The sequence below is a fragment of the Mastomys coucha genome, unplaced genomic scaffold (genome assembly GCF_008632895.1).
Source record: "Mastomys coucha isolate ucsf_1 unplaced genomic scaffold, UCSF_Mcou_1 pScaffold16, whole genome shotgun sequence".
In the NCBI taxonomy this organism is placed as follows: domain Eukaryota; kingdom Metazoa; phylum Chordata; class Mammalia; order Rodentia; family Muridae; genus Mastomys; species Mastomys coucha.
In genome coordinates, this window is record NW_022196898.1 from 46,005,447 (window position 1) to 46,026,041 (window position 20,595).

A 20,595-nucleotide genomic window follows, 5' to 3' on the forward strand; every position below is an offset into this window, starting at 1 on the left:
CCCCCCCCCCCCCCGCCATTGTAAGAGTCTAATGTTATTAAAGGGCTGATAACCTGAAATGTGTCTTAGTGTATCTGTCTCCCAAACCTGGAAAGAACCTCCCTTATATAAAATATTTGGTGTGAACTTGGGGGATAAACTGACTTGATTTTAGTTTTTCTTTTGTGAAGTTTCTTTTGTCTTAGTCACTGTTCCATTGCTGTGAAGAGACACCACGATCAAGGCGGTTTATAGAAGAAAGCATTTACTGGGGTGGGGGAGGGAGGGCTTAGTTTCAGAGGGGTGGTCCACGGTGGGGAGTGAGCTCTCAGGCAAACAGGCATAGCACTGGACAGGAGTTGAGGGCATATGTCTTCCTGGCAAGATGGAGGCAGAGATTTGAGCAGAGAATTGAGCTGGGCTTGGAGTGGGCTTTTGGAACCTCAAAGCCCATCCCCACTGACACACCTCCTGCAATATTCTTCCTAAACGCAATCTACCAACTGAGAACCAAACATTCAAATACATGCACCCTCGGGAGTCATTCTCATCTAGACCACCTCAAGGGCTCTAGCTAGTCATTTTGTACCCTCCACCTCCCGACTTAGCCTTTGTCCTACTGCCAGGGTCCCGGTGATCCTTGAACTGTGCCCTATTACTGTTTTGTAAAGGTAATTAATACCCCTCCTCTGGCTTGTCTACTGGTGGGCTCTGGGTGCCCCTAAGAATGGTGCCTTATTGTCTAGATTCTGCTAACCCCTCTCTTTTATGGGATTCTTCATACTGTTCCTGGGGTTTGTGTCTCCTCCTTCCCAGGCTCCTACCCCATAGCAGCTTGGATAACCAAGAATCTGGAAGCTAAAAGGTAGTGAAAGGAAAACCAGGCGCAGTCTTTGAGCCAAAGAAGAGTTAAATGAGATACAGGGGTCACATCATCTAGAGTTCCTGGTTCCACCTGCCTGGATTTCCTTTACTTTTATCCTGTTCCATCTACCCATGACTCAGTTTATTTAAATATCCTAAACCCTAAGCTCTTCAGCCTCCATGGTAAGGACTCCACCTGGACCTCTTTACCGCCTCCACTTCTACTAACCTATCTGGTCTCTGTTCATTTTTCTAGGCTAAACCCATCTACAGAACTGCAAGCAGACACCCACCCTTAAACCAGAGCTTAGTTCAACCCTTGGTTCAGTTCCAGAGAGCAGCTCTTGGTGCATTGCCCCCAGCTGACTCTACTTACAGGTAGAAGCTCAAATTCCTATTTAAAGATAACCTCTTTCTGATTGAACTGTAGCTTGACTCATCTAGACCAGGCCAGCTCGACACCAGACTAACATGAATAACATCCTTTTGGTACGTGAATACAGATACCAGCCCCCGACTCAAGGATCACCAACTGACCAGTTGGCACCTGGTGAAGACAGAGAGGGAGGCTTGACAATAACTCCTAGGATGCTTTAATTTCGGCAGGAAGTAGCCAGAGTGGAAGTTGATACCCATACATCCCTTGGGCCCTAAATCTCTCTAACCCATGTTCTGTGAAGCAACTCACAGAAGCTGCCCCAGTAGATGGGATAAACCATACCCTATAGCTTATGTAGGTCCTTTGATAAGCTGCTAAAGCCCAGGGACCCCTAATCTCTAGTGTCTATAAATCCAAGGACTTTCCCAGTTTCTTTGGGTTGATGTTGGATCTCTCTATCACCTTCCCTTGCTTTGGGTAGCTGGAATTATAATTAAAGGACTGATCTCAGAAATAAAACTTCATTAGTACTTTCAGTATTCTTCTTATGGGGCTACCCATTATTCAGATATTATTCATATTTATGCATTTATTATTCTAACATCCTGAAAATGTATTTTCAACCTTATAGAAAGGCATTTCCTCATTTTGCTTTTGCCTATTGGTTTTGGGGGTTGGAGAGGGATGAGGTTAAGGCAATGTGTAGCTGATGCTGTCCTTGCCTTGTGATCCCGTGTCTCCACCTCCTGTGTGCTGGGATTACAGGCTTGCGCCACCACACCCTGCCTGTTAGCCTTTCTTTCAAAGTTCCCCAATCAAATTCCTGATAATTATTTTGATTGTGTTCATGTTGTAATATTCCTCGTATAGTGTATTTATATCAACAGCATGTCTGCATGCTTAGGATTTTTTTTTTCAGTGAAAGCTTTTTGTCTTACGTGTACGTATTGTGATCATTCTAAATTCTTGCTTGCACCATCTGCCTCATACATATTGGGCATGTTGCTAATTTAATGGGTGAGCTTGGTTTTCCAGGACGTACTGCCTGCTCTGTCTGGTGTTCTGTGTGGGAAACATTAATGGCCAGCTTGATCAGTGCCTTGGTCAGTGCATGTTTAAGGTGAAGAGTCAAGGCTGAACATACCGTGGAGAGCCACAGACCCTGTACAAGGCCATAGGCCATTCCTACCTGCTGACTTTAGGAGCCACCTCTGACTCGGGGTTCCCACAATGCTCCTTGGAAACATAGCACTAGGAGAAAATACTGTTAGGCCAGCCTTACGGGGGTAGAAAGGAGGTCTTTGAGAGGGATGTCAGGCTGTGGTTGGTCTACCTGGAATTCTCACTGGCCGAGTTTTGACAATTTTGACAAGACTTCTCTTGTTGCTCCCAGCTGATCTCCCCCTAAACTCCAGCCCCTTCTCCACCAATTTGCTTAGCCCTCCCCATACCTTTCAGACCCCTCGAGGATTTCTGTTGGATTTTTCAAATACACACTGTTAAAATTCATGCTTTTCGCTTTTCTCTAGTACTTTCCAGATTGATGTGAGAGGAAGCATAGGCGGTTGCCTATGGCAGTTTGCTATACACCCATGCAGAGAAGTTTTGACATGACCAAATACAGTGCAAATGTAAGGTACTGTGATAAACAGGACAAATATTGTGATCATTATCTATCAATAGAATTCCAAGAACGAAAAGAGAGAACCAAGAAAGCAATCAAGGCTAATCGTCATGCAGATGGATGTGTTGTGACATTTTGCTTGCTAATAACAAAGTGACGGCGAGAACAGATTTTTTTTTTCCTTTTCAACCTGTTTAAAGGTTTACAAAGGTGGAGTATCAGCAATAGATGCCAGAGGACACTTCTGTTTCTTGCTGCTGGAGATAGTGCCCCGCTGGGGGTCGGTGAAGTATCCCAAGATGGCTGGGCGTAAAGGTGCTCTAAAAACCATTGATTGGGGGCCGGGTAGTGGTGGCACACACCTTTAATCCCAGCACTTGGGAGGCAGAGACAGGAGGATTTCTGAGTTCTAGGACAGCCTGGTCTACAGAGTGAGTTCCAGGACAGCCAGGGATACACAGAGAAACCCTGTCTCCAAAACAAAACAAAACAAAACAAAACCCATGATTGGGTATCTTTTGTGGAGATCATGCCCCAAAACCAGAGGACAGTCAGAAATGCCCTAAAGTCCTGGAATGAGACCCTCCACATCAGGTTGGCTAGTCTACATGAGAAACCACCAGCGATTGACTGGGCTTACTACAAGGCCAATGTGGCCAAGGCTGTCTTGGTGGGTGATTTTGAAAAGAAGTATAATGCCCTGCAGATTCCTGTGCCTGAGGATAAATACACAGCCCTGGTGGACCAGGAGGAGAAGGAGGATGTGGAGAACTGTGTGAGTTCGTGTCTGGATCTCAGCTCAGGATCCAGGAGTATGAGAAGCTGCTGGAGAAAATGAGGAACACAATTCCCTTTGACCACTGATGACTTGAATGTGATCTTCCCAAAAACCAAGCTGGACAAGAAGCAGTACCCATACTGGTTTCACCAACCCATCGGAGACCTATGAAGCAGCCCAGGACCGAGCCCCGGCTGACAAGAAATAAAACATTTACATAGTGAAAAAAAAATAGAGGTCAGAGAAAGGACCGTATAAAGCACCCGGTTTGTTTCTTGAGAATCCTGGGCAACTGTGCCACCTCTATTCAGGTCTCCCCCCCCCCCCCCCCCCCCCCCCCCCCCCGCGCGCCCCCCATATCGAGCCCTTCCCATGTGTGACTCCTCAGCACCTTGTTCCTTCTGTCCTCTAGAGGATGCAGACAGGTGAGGGGAGGCAGTGGAACCGCACTTCAAAAACACCCGAGAGCGGATTGTTTTTCTTTTGTGAGCTTTCTCAGACTCTCTGCCCTTTCCCCTACTTTCCTTGGGAACTCTGACCTACTAAGATAGGAATCTAAACACGCTCCCCACAGCCTTCTCTCACCAAGCTCCGGAGGCTTGGGAATCAAAGGTCTGCCTTTCATTCCTGGCAACCACAAAAGACAAGGTCTGGCACACACAAGAGATAGGAGGAAACAACAGAATCAGAAACACTGCCGGCCTCTGCCTCCGCCTCCGCCTTCCACAGCAGGAGCCCTGCCAGGGAAACAAAAGCCTTCACCAGCCCTAGCCTTTGAGGTGTGGCTTTACAGACTCCCAGCCGCAGCCCCTCGTCACACGCCTACAAGCTAGGCCACTCCATCTGTCAAGTCTCAATGTCAGCGTCTCCCTAATGGGGCTGAGAATCCAAATCAGCCTCTGAACTGGATGGCTGGCGTCTGAATTGACAGCGCACGAACACACATGAGTAGAAAGACCCCCTAAGGTCTAGACTCGTGGTAGGAATACTGTGCTTCCTCCAACCCGTTTTCCTGGTTCCCGCGATGCCGAAAGCCTTTGCCCTTTGGTCCTGTGGAAAGTACCACCTGGGCATGGGAGGACATGGCTTTGATTCACTAGTCTCAGCCTCGTTGAGTGTGTTTCTCCCTCAGTATTGGAAGGATTATGACTGCCTGCTGAAAAAGAAACGCTGGCCTCACGTGGTCTAAAAAGGGCTCATCTAGAAACCCGAGATTCTTACTTATAACCTTGCTTCTGAACCAACCCCGGTGGCAGGATTGCCTAAAACACAAACACTCTTTGTGCAAGACTTTGTCTTTGATAATCAATTTCTCTTTTAGTGTTTGTCTAACACGGAACAGATTTCCTTCACAGGTCTTAAACCCTGCGCACTCTGTAGGACTGGAGGATCCAAAGAAAAGTGACAATGTCTGGTCTTCTTTAAGAAGTAGTAAGAGTCTCTTTAAAAAGACATAAAAGTAGAAGAGAGAGTACAAACAAAGGGAGGCTGGGAGAGGTTTTGGGACAGAGAGAATGGAGGGGGGGTTGAGATTCTATCCTTCTGGCAATACCCAGGAAAACCCACTGATTTAAATAATTACCACGAGTTAATATTGTAATAAAAGTAAGTATGAAATGTGGGCTTAGGACTGAGGAGATGGCTCTGCAGTAAGAGCTCTTGCTACAAAAGCATGAAGATCTGAGTTCAAATCTCCAGCACCCTTGTAAAAAAGCATACCTATAACCCCGCTACAAAGAGAGCAGGATGGCTGGAGCTCGCTGGCTGCCATCTTAGCTCCAGATTCAATGAGAGACCCTGTCTCAAGGGACGACAGTGGGCAATGTTAGATTAGGACACTGGACATCTTCCTCTGGCTGCCACATGTATACTCACAGGGACACACACCTGCACACACATGCACATGCATACCACACACACACATTACCCACACCAAAAAAGTGGCTTTGTTTAAGTATTGGGAAATGGAGTCTTTTTAGGACAGGATTGTGACCCAATCTCTTTAACAATTTGAGCAAATGGCAAACAAACCGTTGACTCAACAGTACTTGAGTATAATTACTTGACTCAACAAGGTTCCTTTCAGTGTAGAAAATTACCACCTGATGGGTTCTTGCTGCGACCCCCCCCCCCCACTTTTACTTAACACACTTCTGAACATTTTAGTACTTTCACGGGAGTGGGATCTCATGAAATTGATGCGTATATCTCAAATAGCTTGTTCTGGGGAAGTGTGGTCATTCCAGACAGGACACTATTGACAAACAAAATTCCACTCGAATCTAGCTTGGTGAACCAATGGGTTTATTGACATCACCTACAGGCACAGGAGTAACTCCGAGGTGGCTGAATCACCAAAAAGCCCACTCCATATGGGTGACAATAACCAAAGCCACATTCCCATGACTGAGTAGCAATAACGTCCCATTAAGGGAAAACCCTTTGGTCAAGAGAACAGACTCTCTGGGCTGGTTGGAGACCTAGCATTGGGTGGTTCAATTCCTGGCTCAGGAAGGAGGGACCACCCATAGGAAAGTGATTGGTAGAATAATTACTCCTTTAATGAAAAGATGTATTCTTCCTTTCCAGAACTCTTAGCCTGTTGCTCAGTTGCTTTTACAGAGTACACCCATTCAGTTTTGTAATGTTACCTTCTTTTCTGAATTGCTCAGAAAAGTGAACCTTCTCCTTCTCTTCCTATCTCTTTTCTAGCATGCTTTCCCTAACACCCCAGGCTTCACTATTTCTTTAACACCCGCTTGAAACCATGTGGGTGACTTCCACCTGCCCTTACCTCAAGTGGCACGCCCCTCCTCTTCCTTTCCTCATTCTCCTTCTCTGGGCTGCTGAGATTTACAACTTGCCTACCCTGGTGTGTTTTTCATTTAGACTCTAGTTGGCCTTGTGTAGTTAGGGTGTTGATTGCTGTACTAAAAGAACAGGAGCAAAAGCAACTGTGGAAGAGAGGTTGATTTCTTGAAGACTATGGTCATCGAGGGAAGTCTTGGCAGGAACTCAGGGAGGAACCAAGAAGCAGGAACTGGAAGAGAAGCCATGGAGGAATACTGTGTTTTCGCTTGTTCCTTGTAGCTTACTCGGTCTGCTTTCTCATAGCAGTCTGGACCAACTGCCCAGTGCTGACACCGGCCACAGTGAGCTGGGCCCTTCTGACATCAATATACTGGGAGCATTTTCTCAATTGAGGTTCCCTCATCCAAAATGATTCTACATCATGTCAAGGTGACATAAAACTACCCAGCACAACCCTCAAGCTTCCATTTGAGTCTGTTCTGGAACTATTTTATCGGTAAATCTGAGAAGCCCAAGAGGAACATCGATTTCCCTGCTGTAACCTGGCACCTGCTCTTTTGGAGAAAAAAAGGCATTTTCTTTTCACAGCAGGTTTCTCCACTCTTAAAGCCAGGGGACCTTTATGGGTCTTGTAAGTTTCTGAACTTTCTGAGCCTTGTGAGTTTTATCAGCTTCCTGTGCCTTTAAACCTCCCAAACCTCCTTCTAGGAGAAAGTATTTTGGTTATGGGGAAATAGTTATATACATGTCTACTATGTAGAGAGCCAGACTCTGCATTCAAAGCTCACCTCAGGAACTATAGCCATACTACCTCCACAACTTAAACATTACTTTTATTTGTCAATGCAGAAAAAATGAAACACCCACTTTCACCTTTATTCTAGAGTCAATTATAAGTGAGTGTGACTAGGGCCCAGAAGTGCAGATTTAGGTGACCTCAAAAACTGTATTCCAATGTGGTAATAATTTTTTCAATTTTCTTTTCTTTTTATTTTGTGTAAAACTTTTGTGCCTGGGTGTGTATGTGTGCACTGCATGAGAGCCTTGTGCCTACAGAGGTCAGAAGAGGATGTCAGATCTGGAACTGGAGTTATGGATGCCTGTGAGCCACCATGTGGGTGTTGGAAACTAAACTTGGGTCCTCTGTAAGAGCAATAAGTGCTTTTAACCACTGAGCACCTCTTCAGTATCAAGAAATGAAGGGAGAAAGGAGGGAAGAAGGGGAGAAGGAGAGCAGGGGGAGAGGAGGAGGGGAAGAAGAGAGGAGGGGAGGGGAAGATAGGGGAAAGAACAATATTTTTATAGAAATAGAATAAATTAAATGAAAAATTGAGGCACTTTAAAAATACATTGATACTTAATCCCAGCACTTGGGAGGCAGAGGCAGGTGGATTTCTGAGTTTAAGGCCAGCCTGGTCTACAGAGTGAGTTCCAGGACAGCCAGAGCTACACAGAGAAACCCTGTCTTGAAAAACCAAAAACCAAAAAAAAAAAAAAAAAACCAAACCAAACCAAAAAAAAAAACATTGATAGAAACATCAGGTAAGCTGGTTACCACAGAGTGAGGGATTCTCTGGTATAGGCCTCAGATGCTCTTTGCTGAAATTCTTTACTCTCTTTTCACTGTCTCTGACTGAGTCTGTCTGCCTCTATCTCTGTCTCTGTCTCTGTGTCTCTCTGTCTCTGTCTCTCTCTGTCTCTGTCTCTCTCTGTCTCTGTCTCTCTCTCTCTCTCTCTCTCTCTCTCTCTCTCTCTCTCTCTCTCTCTCTCTCTCTCTCTCTCTCTCTCTCTCTCTCTCTGTGAGCACATAATACTCACATATGCCACAGTGCCCATGTGGAGGTCAGAGCTCAGTCCTCAGTCCTCACCTTCTACCTTGTTTGAGGCAGGGCCTGCCTTCATGTTGAGTGCTGCTGCATCTACCAGGCTTGCTTGCTGGCAAGCTTCCAGAGAAGCTCCAGTCTCTTCCCCCTCCTCCCCGTGAGGACGTGCCGGGCTTACAGACACCTGCACAGTTGTATCAGCTTTTATGTAGGTTCTGGGGATCTGAACTCAGATGGCCAGGCTGGGTAGTAAGATCTTAATCCACTGAGTCATCTCTCCAGCCCAATCTTAGCTTTCAGACTGGAGGAAGCTAGTGTGTGTAAGAATATATTTTAAAGGTTTTGATAGCCCTATCGATAATAGATATTAGAACAGATCGAGAACTGGACAATAAATGGTTTTCAAAGAAACTAAACATAGCCCTACCTAATTTTTTTTTCAAGACAGAGTTTTTCTGTGCAGCCCTGGCTGTCCTGGAACTCACTCTGTAGACCAGGTTGACCTTGAACTCAAGAGATCTGCCTGCCTCTGTCTCAAAAGTGCTGGGATTAAAGGCATGCGCCACCACCACCCAGAAGCCCGAGATAATTTGACCTACAGCATTTGAAACTCTCTATAACCACAGTTCATTCGTTTGGACTTGTGGAATCTTTTCAGTTTGGTCTTTTATTTCTTGTAAGTCTATATTAATTATGCAAAATGGGTTTCATTATATTTTACACAAATATGATGTATTTTCATTTTATTTACTAACCTGTTCCTCTCCCATTACCAGCTCTTCCCACCCCATGATCCAATGGGTTTCTTCTTTAGGGTTGCTTACTCTACCACTAAAGAAAACATATCTCCCTTCCCCACCAATCATTAATTGCATGGAGGGGTAGGGCTCACACACCTCCCCCCTCCCATATAAACTTTGTACAAATGACACCCCTTCCCCTCCCCACCCCCGTTGTGGGAGTTCAAGAGTGCAAAGGTCAAGTCATGTCTGGAATCAGGACTTTCCTGTTCCTCCCCCACCATACCCCTGAGCTGTGGAGGGGGTAATATAGATGGCCCATTGTGGTTGAGACTCAACAATCATTTATCCTTAGCCCTTAGGGCAGTTCCGAGGCCCTGCAGTTCCTGCCCATTGCAAAAAGAAGCTTCTCTGACCAGCATTGATCTATGGGGCATAGAAATTTAGAACAGTCTTGTAAAAAAAAAAAAGTCTGACCTTGAGAATCTTGAGCACAGGTACAGACAGCTTCCCTCTACTCAGGAGTCTAGCTCTCTTGTCTGTAACAACCTCGGCTTTTCAGACTCACTTTGAAAGTACCGGTGGCTGGAGAGATGGCTCAGCGGTTAAGAGCATTGACTGCTCTTCCAGAGGCCCAGAGTTCAATTTCCAGCAAAAACATGGTGGCTCACAACCATTTGTAATGGGATCCGATGCCTTCTTCTGGTGTGTCTGAAGACAGCTATAGTGCACTCACATACATAAAATGTATACCTCCATCTCTGCTGGGATCACCATTGACTAACTTCTGACTACTTACCTCAGCTCTCCCTGCTCAGCTCACATCACCAACCCCCTCATCCCCATAAGCTTCTAACTCCTTAGACACACTTTGCCATTCACTGGCTCAGACCTGCTGAACTTTTGACTGTGGCTGAACCCAGCCTTCAATCCACTGTGTTCTGTTTGGCTTTGTTTGTTTTGAGACAGAGTTTGCCTGTGTAAGACCTCCCTGTCCTGGAACTCGCTTTGTAGACAAGGCTGGCTGGCCTTGAGATCTACTTGCCTCTGCAGGCATGAGCCACCACCACCCAGCTATCCACTTTACTCATACATCTGGGCTGGATGTTTGACTTTTGATTTACAGACCTGCATCTCAGGTGTGGAAGGAAAGAGAGGCAGGGTCAGGAAGGGAGCTGGAAGATTATCACTCAGGATGAGGTTTAGTAGGAGAGACAGTCGCAGGACCAAGGGCATGGTTAAGAGAGAGAGAGTGTTATATCAGAGACAACGTGATAGGGCCTTAAGGAGAGTGAGACGCTTTCCATAAAGAGAACTGGCTTAATATATAGGCATAGAAGAGGTTGCTTAAAGTCAAAGGGATAATTGCCATGGACAGTAGGGTAGAAGAACCTAAAGGAGGGAGGGGAGGAGGGGAGGAGGGAAGGATGGAGAGGGATGAGAAAGAGAGGGAGAGGGGTGGAGTCTGGCCACAACTCAAGAACTGTTACAAGTAAGCATGGGAGTTGTTTGTTGAAGGGGCAGAAATAAGGAAGAACATTGGTTTACAATTCCTGTTTTATTTGCAGGAGGTAGAGCCGAGCTGCACAGGCCTCTGTAGCCTGATTTGAGAGAGGCAGAGAAAAAGAGAGAGAGAGCGAGATCTAAGATTTCAAATCCTCTTTCTCAGCTGAACACTTTGACTCTTGTTTCCTAAGAACTCAAAAACTACCCAAGAAAGGGCTGCTCTCTTCCCCACTCTGCCCGTGCTCCATCCTCTTGTTACTAGAGAGGAATGGTGCCGGCTTTGGGCTCACAGCCAGAGTAGCTTGAGCAGTGATTCTGTTGCCTCTTTCTGCACAGAGCTGTTCTACAGCAAGGTCCTCTCCCTCCGTGTCCAGCTTCCTGTTTCTACTGTGTTGTCTTAGCTTCCTGTTCCTATAAAACTAACCCCATCTTTGAAAATTCTCTTCACACACCTCTGTTTTACTGAGTTCTCCACCTGATCTACATCCCCCTCTGTAGCAAACCATTGCCCGTAACAGCCTTTTTAGTCCTTTGTTCCCCCAGCACTCCACTTGAAATCTCTATCAAGTCACCAGTGACATCCTTATCAACAAATCCAATGGCAGGTCCTGAGCCTTCAGTGTCCCATAACTGCAGGACAGCTAGCAAGGCCATTCTCTCTCCTTGTCAAGGCACTACTAAACCAGACAGTTCCGTGTCTATCCTCTGGCTGCTTCTCAGTCTCTGACTTCTACATTTGGACTAACCCTGACAGTGCTCACATAGGCTTGGTGTTACTAAGATGGATGGAGCCGAATAAGAAACCTTGGGCTTTTGTACAAACACACAGGTTTGCAAACATATAATGTATTGATTTGATAAAACTAGAGACTATAAACATCCAGTCGAATAGATTGGATTTTTGTGTTGTTAAAAGAAACAGCTCTCATATCAAAGGGGTAACAGACCTGTTTTATTCTGGACAAAATTTGAGTGATCATGACCTGAGAACATATGTTTAGGTCTCCTCAAATACAGGCTCCAACATGAAAGCAGTTTCATAAAGTTTTATGGTAACAGAACTAAAAAAGTTGAAAATTAAGGTGTTTTTTGAAGTACATTGACAGAACATCAGAGAGACAAGTTACAGAAAGTTGAAGGACACTGTCTTCAACATTCTTCACCCTTTTATTGATGGAGAACTAAGGTTTTGTTAAGTTAGTACATTCCAAAAGCTTTTTATCTATCAGATTTTAGGTCTAGCTAGTATCTGGTGTTAAGTCTGACACAAAGGGGCAAGGACTGGCCTATTAGGGTGCTAGAGACCACCTAGGACACTCAGATCAACAAAAGCTAATTCTAGATGTATGTCTAACAATTCAGGTCTTTGGTAATTGCTCAACACCAAGCTACTAGAAAATTTAGATAACTAACAATGTATGTTTGGTGAATAAGGTATATTTATTTAGATTCTTTGTCTTTAATCAAGACTTATAAACTCCTAAAGTCTACTCAGGTTCACAATATTTGTCTAGAAGAACTGCTACAATTAATTGCAGAAACAAGCCTTATTAAGCCTCCTCTATATTCTTTCAAAGTAAGTAATTAGAAACAAGCAGTTTGTCTACTCAGGTATATTTTAGATAGACGGGTGGTCCTCCAACACTTCAGAGATCTGCAGAATGTGGCATTTAAATGTTTCAATAAAAAATCTTCTTGCAATAAACAGACACATCATCTCTGGAGCAGCAACATCCAGCTGCATGTTGAAACCTGTTCGGACATCGCTGAGGTTTCAATCATCCACCAGTCTATGTCCACAGACTCTATCCTGGAACTCTCATTCCTGTGCATGGAATAAGTTAGGCGCTCTCACAAACATTCCTGCAATAAAGACAGACTGTCTCCTACAGCAACCTAAAGAGTTCCTTTAAATTTTTTTTAGGGACCTACCTAGACTTGGCCAACCTTTGGCTTCAATGCAAGAAAGAATTTCACGGTGAGTAAGTATGAAGTAGAATTGGGTTTTATTAAAAGACAACTGAGGAAAAGGGTGGGGGGAGGTGGCTAAGTTGGTAAAGCACAGATCAGAGTTCAGACCCCCAGCCTCCACATAGAAATCTGGGTGTGGTGATGTGCGTGCAATCCCAGTGTTGAGGATAGGGAGGCGGGAGCACCCCTGAAGCTTGCTAGCTAGCCTGTCTAGCAGAGTCAGCAAGCTCCAACTCCTCTGAGAGACCCTGACTCAAATGAGATGGGGAATGACTGCAGAGGGAAAGGATCCCACGATGACTCCTGGCCTCTACATGTACCCCACCACACATACATATACATACATACAAAAAAAAAGGCTTTTTTAAAAGTATAGATTTTAGGCACAAGAGTTAAGGGAAAGAAGATGTTTGGGGAGAAAATAAGATGCAGTAAAACTCATTGAAATCTCCACCTGGGGTTTCTATCCCGCCTTGGTTATTGAGCTCCTGGATAAAAGACACACCCACAGCCTTTATAATTACAAAAAGCCTTAAGCTGCACAAGAACTGGGCAGCTGCTTACCCCCATGCTTTTAGAAGCTATTTCCCTATCAATCACCCTGAGCTATTACTTACTGTTTCATCTGGGCTGCTCTTAGCTTCAGTTGGGCAGTCCCCAGGGCCACCCTCTCCCCTCTCTTAACCCATGGCCTCTTCTCCTTTCTCCTCTCCTGCGTGTTCTTCCTCAGGGTCCTCTCTCACCAAAGGCCTCAAAACCTCAACCCCACCTATTTCTCTTCTGCCCAGCTATTGGCTGTTGGCATCTTTATTTACCAATCACAATTAACTAGAGTCAGGGTAGCTTAGCTAGTGTCTAGCTGTCCTCTCTCATCTCTGGGGCAGTCAGTCCTAGGACCCCCAAGTTAGCATTAGAATACAAACAGCGTTAGGCCAATCCACTAACTTCTACTACAATAAGACATGGCAGAGGCAATGGGTATGCATTTCTCTAAGAGATCATTGCAGCTCATTGTCTTTAAAATTGCCATATATTCATTCCACTTTGGTGGAGTTGGTAAGGAAGTGAGGTGAGATCACAGGTTTGAGGGACAGCTAGCATGACTTCAGTCGAACAGGCAACTCTCTGGCACTAAGGGATGCAGAAATGTCTTGGAAAGGAAATAAGGTCTTTCTCTTGACATAAAATGTCTATACAGAGATGCGACAGTGTCCCCTTGTTGGCAAAATGGTGGTGTGTTGGACTCTTGATTCTCATCTGGGAACAGACTTTAACCAGATTCAAGGATGAGGGGCTCTTTCCTTCCCATGTTCCTATGGTTCTCCATGTCTTTCTGTCCTGCTTCAACAAGCACTAAGAATTCCAGTAGGTTAATTGGTATCATTGCTCTCTCTCTCTCTGTCTCTCCCTGTCTTTCTCTGCCTTTCTCTGTCTCTCTCTGTCTCTCTCTTTTACCTGGTGTAACAAGCCAGCTCTGTTTACCAGCTACTTGTGCTAAACATTTGTGAGTGTTACTAAATATCTGAGGTTATTACTGCTGTGTCCAAGTTACGGTAGGTGTCTGAGCAGGGTCAAGATTAGGACTGAGTTGGGAGGTCATGAGAAAGGCAAGAATTTGAATGTGACAACCTGTGTAGAAATCCAGACTCATGTCTCCAAGAATACTGAGGAGACAGAAGACAGAGAGGAAACCTTGGTCCATGGGTTTAGATACATTTGAGGGGAAGTGGAGCAAGACTTTCACAGGGCTGAAAGAGATGAGAGGGCATTAAATGTCCTGTACTGATGGCCTGGACTTTTCTCACATAGTCCCAGCTGGCCTCAAGCTTACCCCAGGATAATCTTGGACCCCCTGCTCCTCTTGCTTTCACCCCTGAGTGCTGGAGTGGCAGAAATTCAGCATCACATCTGGTTTGACAATAGGAGGCTCTGAAAGGATGGAGAGCAGAGGATGAAATGGTACCTCAATACTCAAAGTATCAGTGAAGAACCAACAAGAGGACTTGTTCCGACCTTGGGCCTGGGTGGCCTGAGGAGTGGGCCTGGGGAAGGGAAAGAGCAAAGCCAGCCTTTGAAGGAGCCATAAGAATGCCAGTTGATTCATCCATTGCCATTCCCAGCTCCCAGACAATCCACAAGGGACATTCGGAGGAAAGACAGCAATAAAGAATTCTCTTGGTGACAGAACTCTGCAGAAGGCTCAGCAGAAGAGCAGGAGCAATGGGTGGAGATGGAGTTAGAAGAGACGAGTGCCGAGATGAATGTGAGGAGAGGGCAAGAGAAATGTTTGAGCCTGCCGATGTGGAGGAAGCAAGGAGGAGGAGCACATCTAGCCGAGGCACATCAATTATAGACTGGGGGTGTGTTGCCACTCATGTCCTCGAGTTTGCTGGCAAACCGAGTTCTAGAAACGTCTCTGTGGAACTGAAAATGGCCCTTGTCATTCTCCTGGGATCTAGATCCCAGGGGGAGACTGTTAAGGGCTTGGAGAGCCATAGACAGGCTCTCAGTAGGGGTCTTGCCACAAAGAGGCTGTTGCAGGTAAGCATGGCCTAAGCTTCAGTCTCGCTGGACTCAATGGTATGGAGACAAAGACATCACGGTGATAGGGGACCAGGGAGCCTCCGATTTGGGGGATAGCTGCAGCTTCTGGCTTTGGGGAAATAATTAAACCAAGAGCTACCTTGGTTCTTGTAACTCTTTCATAGAGTTGCATTAGATAGCAGGCTTAACTGCTTCAACTGCTGGGTTGTATGCACGATCCATCATTGTGAGACATAGACGCTCGCTACATGAGGAGCGAGAGGCAGAGACATACCTAGAATGTCGGATGGTAGGAACTTTTGTCTTAAGAAGTAGCAGAGCAGCTGGGCAGGTGGCTCCTGAGTTTGGAACCCCACACTTGTATGAAAGCGCACACCTGCACCTCAGCTCTGGAGCTGTAGAGGCAGGAAGATCCCAGTGGCCCTTTGGCCAGCCCAATAGGCAAGCTCTGGGTTCAGAGGGAGGGACACACACCGTCTCAAAAATTAAGGTTGAGAGTGATAGAGGATGGTATTGCCGCCAGCCCCTGGCAGCCACAGGTGCGTGCACGTGGGAGCATGGCTGCATGCACCCAGCCACAGGTGCACACACATAGGAGCACCCTTGCATGCACAGTGGGGAGTCTGGAGTCAAAAGATACAGAGGGATTCCCACTCTGCAGCTTGGTAGACATGGATCTTTGAGGACAAGTTACTCTGTCCTCCCTGTCTCTAAGGTCCTGTTTATAATAAACCTCCCCTTCCTAGGAGAGCCAGAACTTCAAGACAATCTCCTTTTGAGGGATCCTGAGCCTCTCTAGTGACATCAGCTGTGTTCCTCTTGGAAGCTGTGTGGAGGTGTGTAAGCATAATGACGGATAATAAAGATAAGAGGAAACCAGCCAGCTCCACAGACCAAAGCCAGCCAGCCCCTCAGATGTGCGTCAACACCTACTCTCAACTGCTTAAAGAGCTGGTATTAAAAGATTATCCCAGTAATTACAGTGCCCATGGAGGCTGAGGAAGGAAGACTGATTTCAAGTTCAAGGCCAGCCTGGGGTACATAGGAAGAATGGGGGTGGGGGGAGATCACTCTTTGGTTCTGAAAGCTGCTTCTTATAAAAATGGTAAGAACAACATCTAACAGCATAGAGTGGTTAGGGGTTAGGAACGGATGATAGGTCACTTGGCTGGGGAATCAATGGGCTGGGGAGACCGGTTGGGTGATTGTTGATTGTTGGATGTGTTAGAAGGAGCATGCAAGCTTGCATGGTTAGGCAAAAATGAGGCTGACAAGGAAGTCTCAGAGCCAGCTAGCTAGATACCAGCCAGGAACAGCGCAGCTATGTACAAGTTAGACATGATGTTTTCCTTTGACTTGTTCTGAGACCTTTGGCCCAGTTTTTCCCGAAGCAGGCAGGGGCCTCGATAAGCGGGGGGCGGGGCTCCCGGAGGCTGGAGCCTTATAAAGCCCAACCCACAATCGCTGGGCATCTCTCCTAAGGGCTGTGGACTGCTGGCTTTCTGTTGATACCTTAGAGATGCAGCGGCTTTTGGCTCCAGCAAGGCGGGTCCTGCAGGTGAAGAGAGTGATGCAGGAAACTTCGCTCACACCTGCTCATCTGCTCCCTGCAGCCCAGCAGAGGTGAGTCGCCTGCTCAGAGGGGGACCAGTAAAACGCAGGCAGCGGACCTGTTGGAGAACTCCCTAGAACTTCAGTCAAAAGCTGGCGAGGCTTGTGCTCAGTTATAAACAAGTTAGCCTCATTTCTAGAAGCGCCTGTCAACTGCTGAGCTGGAGGCGTCTAAGCCAGAGGTTCTCAACCTTCCTAAGGCTTCAGTCCTTTAATACAGTTCCTCATGCTGTGGGGACCGCCCCCCCCAACCATAAAATTATTTTTGTTTCTGCTTCATAACTAATTTTGCTGCTGTTATGAATCAGAGTGAATCATATCATACCTGATATGCAAGGTGTATTTTTATTGTTGAGAACCATTTCTCTAAGCCTAAGCCTCGGGTGCACCTTATTTAGGAAAGGCAGCAGACCTCAAGCTCCGGTAGCTGCAGTGGCAGCTTAACTGCTTGCTTTCGTTCACTGTAGCAAGATCTAGAATGGACCAAAGAGGAGAAGCTGTGTTTCTTCGTGCTTCGGTTTTGTGAGATGAAGTATAAAAGTTGCGTGTATGTTTTTCACTGTGTGTGTGGGTGGGTGGGAGGGAGGATACATGGACTTGTGAAAGAAAAACACGCATGCCTTCTTTCTTTGTAAACACCCTTCAGTCTGGTCCAAGTGCCTGTGGTTGCCCAGAGTCGGTGGGGCACAGCTGGGCTTCATGTTTCAGGCTCCCAGCTACTCGGCTATTATTTTCTCTCTTGTTCTTTGTCCACTGAGCTCAGAGCCCTGAGGCTTCCTGTCCACTTAACACCCATGAGTGCTGAGTTTTGAGGGAATCTCTTTGCTGTGGTGCTCTCCCCTGCACGCTCTCCTGGGTATAGGAGTGGAAGGGAAAGGTGCAGTGCCCTTTAACCTCCCCATTGTCTTCATAACCCCACCGCCATCTCCGCTTTCCCACCCCTTGCAAAACCACTGAATTTCATTTGAAGATTCCAGCTTAGACTCTAGCTTGCTTCTTCTCTGTTTGTGAGGAAGTTACGGACATGGTTTACTTATTTCAGGGCTGGGCAGGGATGACCATTCCCCAGTCTCTCCCCCCCCCTTTTTTTTAAAGATAAGGTCACTTTATGTAGTCTTGGCTGACCTAGAACTCATGATGTTGACCAGGTTGGCCTTGAACTCATAATGATCCACCAGCCTCTGCCTCCAGAACACTGGGAATAATCCCAGTAGTGGTATGTACCACCATGCCTGGCACAAACCTTCCCTGTGCAATAGGAGGCCAATTCCCAATAGGCAAGCCTCCATCCTCATCCACACTCTGACTTCTTTGGTTCATGCTCTGGAATTCTTACTCACATTTCCTGTCTGGTACCTTTATGATTAACCCCAGCGCTCACTGCCTGAACTACTAATGTTTCTTAGAGGCGGGTCTTCTTTGGTCTTGAGCAGTGGTTTTCAACCTTCCTGATGCTGCGACCCTTCAATACAGTTCCTCATGGTGTGCTGACACCCAACCATAAAATCACTTCATTGTTACTTCGTGACTATAATTTTTTTTTTTACTGTTATGAACCATAATTCAAATATCTGATATACAATCCTCAAAGACATCAAGACCCACAGGTTGAGAATTGCTGCTGTGTCTACTTCTGTAATGCGGTCCACTTCAGCTTTAAGTCCACCCCAGAAGAGCCATCTGCTTCCCTGCCCCTGACATTAAGTATCCCGGACTCAGTGTTTCTGACCTTAAATCTCCCTGCTCCCTCCACACTCTCCTCTGTGAAGGCTCCCTAGCTGGCTCATGTACCCCCACTGTGGCCACTGCCTCTACATCCCCTCCAGTTCTTCATCAACAGAAAACTACTCATCTGTCAGTCAAGATTGATCTCAGGGGCTGGTGAGATGGTTCATTGAGTAAAGGTGCTTGCCACCAAACCTGGGGACTTAAGTTCAATTCCCAGAATGGACATGGTAGAAGGACAGAAATTTGTCTTCTGACTGCGGTGGCACATGTGCCTCTCAACCACATTTTAAAAAATGTAAACAAATAAAAAAGGTTGACCTCAAATCCAGCCTCTTCCATGAAGCCCTCCTTATCCGTCCATCCCAGAGAGTCTCTGCTTCCCCCTGCCCCAGTCTTTGTAGTTGGTGTGCGTCCATGCTCATCTCTTTCTTCATACCCAGTAAGGATGTTGAGAGCCTTGCTCTCGTTTTCTGTGAAAATCCTTCACACAACAGCACCCTTCTCTGTGTGGTGCCCAGCATGGGATTGTTAGCCGTGACCCCACAGGGAAACAGGCAGGATGGTATGAAGAAAATAAGGGCATGCTGCAGATTCTTGAGCTTCACGGCAAGAACAAACTGGTTTAAATCAAATGCAGTGATCATCCTTTAGAGGGAGCACAAGATAAGAAGCTCACTCTCAACCAAGGGCCCAAGCACCACCCAAGTCTGGGTGCTTCTGGAAGCCTTTGTGCGGTACTTGTCTTTAAGGCTCTGAAACCCACATCCAGAAATTCTCTACCAAGACAATAAGGAAAGTTACAGGCTTTCTGACCTTCTTCCTAAATCTTGTCTTTCTGTATAGGAAGACAGGGAGGGAGTCAGTCCAGAGGAGGCAGAAAATGAACCTGCAAGGAAAGCTGCCACGCTGGCAGCTCCACACATGAGCTAACCATTAGCTCTTGGTCCTGGGGACTCTCCCCCATAAATATTTGAAAGTTCAAACTCCACTTATTTGGAGGGCACCAAATAAATAAGTTCATGCCCTCTCTGACCAGAGGCTGATGAGCCCAAATCGCTCTGCTTCAATATCTTGTGACCATAGGATGCACCTTTGTCTCACAGGGGTCCTTAAAAGCGACTTTCCTGGTGGGAGAATTGGGGGCCCTAGAGACACAAATCAGGAGAAACAGTCAGTATGAGCCATAGCCTCTGCGGTACAGAGAGAGCTTGGAAAGCCAGGTGTCTAAGGCAACAACTAGACAGAGTATTTCTAAAACAAGAAATGCTGGAGAACTCCTGAGCCAGCACACCACCAGTGTTTATTGTGAAGAAAGGTTCAGACACCTGCCCATGGGCGCCTCTAGGAGAGGGACTTGCAGCTAGGAGGGGAAACTGCAGACTTTCACCAGAGGAGTTGGGAACCTGAAGTGAAAGGTGAAGAGACACTGGAAAGAAAAAAATTCTCTCTTCTACTGACCCGTTTCCTCCATTGAGAATAACGCTTCCTGTTCTCTGTGCTCCCACACGCTGACCTGCTCCACTGCACAGGGAGCTATAAATTGCTTGCCCCTTTGTGGGCACAAAGGGTATCTGTCTTATTCTATGGTGAGTCGGCTCTGCATGACAAGTGTCCGATGCACATTGAGAGTCCCCAAATCAGAAGAAAACAGGCAGAATGGAGGATAAGGAAAAACTTCCTTCAAAAGTAGAAAAATAACCTGGGCCTGTTGGTGCACATTTGCAATCCCAGCACTCAGGAGCCTGAGGCGGGAAGATCGTGAGTTCAAGGCCAGCCTGGGCTAACACAGTGAGCCTTTGTCTGGAAACAAGACAAATACAGCAACTAGTGTGAAAAGGATTGGTTTGTTCTTGTGCAGTAAAAGGAAGGGCAAGGGGAAGATAAGGAGAAGTCCACCATAAAAAACGAGTCGAGGTCTCAAAATGATTCTGAGGGCTTAAGGCACATGTGGAAAGAAAGTATTCAAACAATAAAAAGGGATAGAGCAGGTAACAGCTGGCTGCAGAGAGGGCTTGCATCATTCTGAAGGGGGTGTTCTATTTTAAATGGACACACACAGTGACTGTTACAGGGTATGGTGTAACATTTAAAAGCATGTATCCGTCAGGCCATGACCAGATCAGGGCAATTGGCTTATTTATCCTTATAGACCTTTGCCATCTCTGTTTTGGGGGCATTCAAAATCTTCCTTATTTGCTACTTTTTTTCTTTTTTCTTTTTTTCTTTCTTTCTTTTTT

General features: G+C 46.2%; 1 protein-coding gene and 1 pseudogene across 1 annotated transcript in view; both read left to right on the forward strand.

The window, feature by feature from the left end:
• Positions 1 to 3,145: 3,145 nt before the first annotated feature.
• LOC116094198 lies at positions 3,146 to 3,795 on the forward strand (annotated as a pseudogene).
• Positions 3,796 to 16,481: 12,686 nt separating this feature from the next.
• Hmgcs2 (3-hydroxy-3-methylglutaryl-CoA synthase 2) overlaps positions 16,482 to 20,595 on the forward strand; it is a 29,347-nt gene continuing 25,233 nt past the window's right edge. The window contains exon 1 of the mRNA XM_031374959.1: positions 16,482 to 16,642. Within this exon, the coding sequence (XP_031230819.1) occupies positions 16,539 to 16,642 (104 nt within the window). The 5' untranslated portion in view covers positions 16,482 to 16,538. The remainder of the gene's footprint in view (positions 16,643 to 20,595) is intronic.